The sequence below is a fragment of the Carassius auratus genome, chromosome 2 (assembly GCF_003368295.1).
Source record: "Carassius auratus strain Wakin chromosome 2, ASM336829v1, whole genome shotgun sequence".
NCBI classification, from domain to species: Eukaryota; Metazoa; Chordata; class Actinopteri; order Cypriniformes; family Cyprinidae; genus Carassius; species Carassius auratus.
In genome coordinates this window covers 26,566,862-26,572,540 of record NC_039244.1, presented here as the reverse complement: position 1 = coordinate 26,572,540, position 5,679 = coordinate 26,566,862, and the positions used below count along the sequence as shown (strand labels likewise).

The window sequence follows — 5,679 nt, the reverse complement described above, 5'->3', positions numbered from 1 at the left end:
ATGCCTCTGAGGCTTTAGCGTTATATTAATCAGAGATGGTATTTCATATTTTTCATCATTTTTCTCTTAAAAATGTTGGTGTAGCCTAAGATGTTTTAATAATGGTAAACATCTGGGAAAGTACCTTAAAGATTATGGGTTCAGCTGATGAGTGAACTATGATTTATCATCATAGAGTTCATGAGAAAGGCCCCAAAGTTGGTCTGAGGGAATTGTTGTGGTAAGTGTACTGTAAATGCATTTGCTACATGACCACAGTTCATGTTTGAAATGAGTGTAAAATATTACATATAACACTTTAGAATAGGTAACACTTGTTAACTACTAACTATGACATTTCTCTCAATAAATTCTTAATTGGCTGCTTATTAATAGTTAATAAGGTAGTTGTTAGGTTTAGATATTGGGTAAGATTAGGGATATAGAATAAGGTCAACTAGAATAAGGCATCAATATGTTCTTAATTAGCACTAATACATGGCTAATAATCTAGTAATATGCATGCTAATAAGCAACTAATAGGTGTTACCTATTCTAAAGTGTTACCTAAATTACAATAAATTATATGTGATGTTAAACCTTCAGTTTGTTTCCACCATATATTGTAAGGCAACCAATTAACAGTGAGTAAATAATATCTTCAAATACTTCATATTGTAACACTGACTGCTTATATATCAGATTTTTCACTATCAAAGTAAAAAAACACATATATGTAAGCAGTCAGTGTTACAAAAAATAAAATAAAAAATCAATTGTCACATGACACAAACACACACACACACACACACACACACATGTCTGGTCAGCTATCCTTGTGTGGACTCTCCATAGGTGTAATGGTTTTTATACTGTACAGACCGTATTTTCTATCGCCCTACACCAACCCTACCCTTAAACCTAACCCTCACAGGAAACTTTCTGCATTTTTAGATTTTCAAGAAACTTCATTCTGTGTCATTTATTAGCTTGTTTACCCGTGGGGACCTCAATTTAGGTCCCCACCGTGACACAAGTCCCCATGAGTCTGTGTGTGTTCAGGTTTAAGTCCCCACCAGAATAGAAAAACAAGTACACTCTCTCTCTCTCTCTCTCTCTCTCTCTCTCTCACACACACACACACACACACACATATATATATATACAACCCTTACTGGACTAATTTTAGACAATAATGAAGTTGAAGAAAAAATAATTTGGGGTAATTTTGGTACAATTGGAACACATATCATGAGCAGTTCTTTCTAATAGTCATAGAAGAGTCATAAAAACACAAAGTATTTTTCAATATTCTGCTTAGTTTGGTTAACAGTAAAAGACAATGGAAGTAAATTACACAGAATTTCTAAAGAGCACCTGACCGGCCATAAAAACCTGCAATATTCTCAGAGGAAATGAAATTTTTTCCAAGCCAGCATAAAAAAAAAAAAATAGACAGTACGTGTGTGGTGTGATTATTTTTGTCCTAGCTGAGGGGTACTGAGCGGTACGTCAACTTCCCTTTGTCTGTGATATTTGAAAAGAGTACGTTGACTACCACACTGTTTGTGTAAATAGGGAAGTGGTGACAGTAAGTCAGGCGTAAGCATGTGATGTTACCCCATCCCCTCCCCCCTCAAACTTTCGGTCATGAAACAGAAAGCATGCTGAAGGGGATATCCAGCGTAGATTTCTTATAACTACATCTGTGTAATAAAATTCATAGTACGTCTGGAAAATAAATCGTTTTAATTTTAAAGAAAAGTCCCTAAAACTTTGCACTGAACCTTTGCTTACAGTGGCCCAAAAACTATTTGAGCACCAGTAATCATCACATAATATATATCTACATCTATATAAATGCAAACACACACACACATACAGTATATAGTACACAAGACAAAATAATAGAGTTGAACTTATAAAAATGACCCTGTTCAAAAGTTTAAATACATCTTAGAAATAAAAGTGCTTTAAAAGGTTCTTCACAGCAATGCCATGGAAGAACCATTTTTTTTTGGTTCCACAAATAACCATTCAATCAATTGTTCTTTAAAGAACCATCTTTTTCTTTACCTTTTTATAATCTGAAGAAACGTTTTTCATCACAAAGAACCTTTTGTGATACAGAAAGGTCCTTCAAATGTTAACTGTTCTTTATGGAACCATTTAGACAAAAGGTTCTTCTGTGGCATCATGAAGCATCGTTATTTTTAAGAGTGTATGCTTGATTCTTAATACTGTGTTGTTATCTGGATGATCCACATAATTATTATTTTTTTTTTTCATGAGGCCCTTGTTTGTCCTGAGCAGTTCTTCAGAAAAATCCTTCAGCTCCCACAAATTCTTTGGTTTTCCAGTATCTTATCTTTTGTGTATTTGAACCTTTCCAGACCGTATAATAGCCATCTTTTCACACTGAGGACAACCGAGGGACTCATATGTAACTACTACAAAAGGTTCAAAGAATCACGGATTCCCCATAAGGAAAAAGGGGTGAAAACTTTTCAGATTTGAAGATTAGGGTAAATGAAACTTATTTTGTCTTCTTGAAAACATGTAAGTATCGTCTGTAGCCTCTGAAGGGTAGTACTATATACTAAATATATGAATGATATTTAGGCAAAATAATAAAAATGTACACATCTTAATTCTGTTCAAAAGTTTACACCCCTGGCTTTTAATGCATCGTTTTCCTTCTTGAGCCTTTTGTAATATCAGTCACTCAGCTGTCCTAAGTGGGAAAAGATGGATCTCAAACTCATTCAGTCATTTTTGAAAGGGTTCAAATGCACAAAAAAACATATTACTACCATATTGTCTGTTTATTTGTAATTATAAAGGATATGTACCTTAATCCTACTCCAAACCTAAACCTAACACAATAACTTACTAACTATTAATAAGCAATAATTCCTAAATTGTCAGGTAGTTCAATGGTTTTTTCTTCTGCTTAATGTAACATCGATCATTTTAAAATTTTGTCCAAAAGGCCTCCGCCTTTTCTTTAAACAACAACAACAACAACAAATTATTTTCCTTTTGCATTTTTATTTATTAAGTTATTAAATGCCTCTTTAAAATTAACATCCAGCCAACCTTGATTTTTTGCAGTGAGCAGAATATCAATTGTCATTCAAACATCATTTCAAACTTAACATACAGAATTTCGTTAAATAGTTTTGCTGCAGAAGTGTTCCTTCCTTTAAAAGAAATGTCACTTGGCTCGATAAGTTCTTTATCTAATGCAGTGACAGTCGCACCTTTAATCTTGGCTTCCAAATGCATCTTTAGGCCTCCCCAAATTTAAAACAACAACAACACAAAGAAATGACTTCCTCTTTGCAGTTGTGCTCGTTAAGTTATTAAACGGCTTTTAAAAATGAACATTCAGACAACCTGGAATTCACATGTGTCACATGTTTCCTAAGTCCCCCACAAATATATTTTGTCATTCAGAAATCAGTGGTAATTTGATGCATCCATGGAACACAAGCCACACGCTTTTACTCGCTGACCTCCTGAAAAACTGAAATTGCTAGGCGTGTAACTGTGAGAATATCGCATAGGTTCCCCACAGGACACAAAAACGGGGGCATTTTTACATTGCATGTTTACAGATCATTTCATGTCACACAAAATAGTTGTTGCTCATTTTAAGTTAATATTAAAGACTTAGTTTTTAAAATGTCATTAGTATTATTCCCAAGGCATCTCATGCTAATCAGATTTCACATGCTTCAAAGTAATATAGTTAAATAAGGTCCATATGTTCCTGTGGTTGCAGCACATTTTCAGTGGTTCATCACAGGTGAGCTGTACAGAAAGCTCATCAGTCTTTGTGTATCCCACAGCCACGCAGAACAGTCGGACAGTGTAATACAGTACATTATCAACAATAGCTTATTCAAGCTTTTATGTGGATCTCAATGTCCGGTGCAACCCGAGTCCAGGCCTGCATCTCAACAAAGCCTGATTGCTCCACGGCCATCTTGCCCATTGCACCAACAGTCCCACAGATACGTTTGGAGTCTTAAAGTCCCTCATTTAAGGATGTTCTCAGACCTGAATCCTATGTGAGACTGATTCCAGAAGCGATCTGTATATGTCCGAGCGAAGAAACCTGGGATAGGAATCCCTCTCCATAAGACCGTAGACAATCCTCTGAGCTTCATCGAAACACACTCTAGTGGGAGCTTGGACGTTCTGCTTGATAAGATCTCTGGTGACATGGTCGATGTTTATCTGAGGAGAGATCGATGGAGTAGCAGTGAGAATCATATTGACGTTGATCGATTACAAAACCACCTGGAGAGCTTCAGTTCACGCTGTTCTTACCTCTTTGGGAGCTTCCGCCTGGATGTAATGCTCAAATATCTTCTTGGCCCTTGAGCACAGTCTGGACGAACTTCTGATTTTTTTGAAGTCTTCGCAAACCAGCCAAAATTCGATGTTCTCATCGCTGAACTCAGATTTGAGGAAGGTGTGGAATGTTGCCATGCCGTCTATAAGAACAAACCGCAGGGTTAATCTGTTGCTCAATGTGACTGCATGCAAGAGGTACCAGACCTCAATGAGTGTTTGGACAGCTCAATTACACAGAAAACGGAATTGCATCGCAATGGATACAAATATCAATTGGTAGCTACAAAGAAATTTGCTTTTCTCAGAAAACTTACTTTTTTATGAGCCCTACTGTAAGTATTCTTTATAATGAATAAAAATCTTCGCTTGATTACCATTGTGTATGAAACGTGCTATATAAATGAACTTGCCTTGCCTAAAGGATTAGCTGACGAATTGAAAGTGAAAAAACGGCATTTATTGTAACAAATGTCTTGACTGCCGCTTTTAATCAATTTAATGCACCCTAAATAAAAGTATATTTTTTATTTATTATTCGCCACAAGTTATTGTTATTTACGTTTTTATGTGTGGCTTACATGTCCAAATAGCTTTTTTTTTTTAATAGCTGCTTTTCTCCTTTGTTTTGCATACATATACCACCAGTTCAGGTCAGTGTAGGAACAGTGTAGGCTTTGTCTGCGCCCTGACCTACTGTATATAATGTCAACTCAAACCACAATGGAAAAGCAGTGGTTGTGCATGCTGTGATAGCATGTATTTATAAATACAAAATGAACACAGGTATTTATGAATAATGTCAAGCGTATTAGAGTATTTCTTATTAATAAATAATTAACTCATGTGTATCCCACTTACATTTGGATCTAAGGAGGTTTTCCAGTGACTGGGACCACAGGAGGGACTCATTAGGGTTCAGTCTGTTTAAAAACGAACAAACAAAAAACATAATGAGTGGAGGTTCAAATGCAATCCTAACACAATAGTGACTGAAAGAAAACCTTAAATGAAAGTAACTTACTTGTCTGTCAACGGGCGACAAAACCGCCACTTGGCTAGTTTCCTGAGGAGGGAACATTTTTTGTCTCGGTTACATTTGAATGATAAGAGCAGCAGTTCTATGATATGTACTGTTTTTCACCCACACTCACATTTTAAAAGTAATTCCAACAATAACCAACACTTACATGGGATTGACTGGTTTATCGTCCTTGTTCATGTTCTTTATTTCTGTTGTAGATGACAGTATGGTTGGCATCTTAAAAACTTTTCTGGTGCTGATATGTGTCGGCGTGCTGCTGTGCTTCGGTTATTTCGGTTAGTATGAGCGGGCTG

At 36.0% G+C, this 5,679-nt stretch overlaps 1 protein-coding gene across 1 annotated transcript; it reads right to left on the bottom strand.

Moving 5' to 3' along the window:
* Window positions 1-3,010: 3,010 nt before the first annotated feature.
* On the bottom strand, window positions 3,011-5,679 carry LOC113038579 (regulator of G-protein signaling 21-like). The gene is made up of 5 exons (XM_026196099.1): window positions 5,532-5,679; window positions 5,366-5,407; window positions 5,203-5,264; window positions 4,318-4,484; window positions 3,011-4,224 (listed from the first exon to the last, which is right to left on the bottom strand). Exons 1-5 carry the CDS (start codon window positions 5,600-5,602, stop codon window positions 4,039-4,041), a joined length of 528 nt encoding a protein of 175 aa, XP_026051884.1. The 5' UTR covers window positions 5,603-5,679; the 3' UTR covers window positions 3,011-4,038.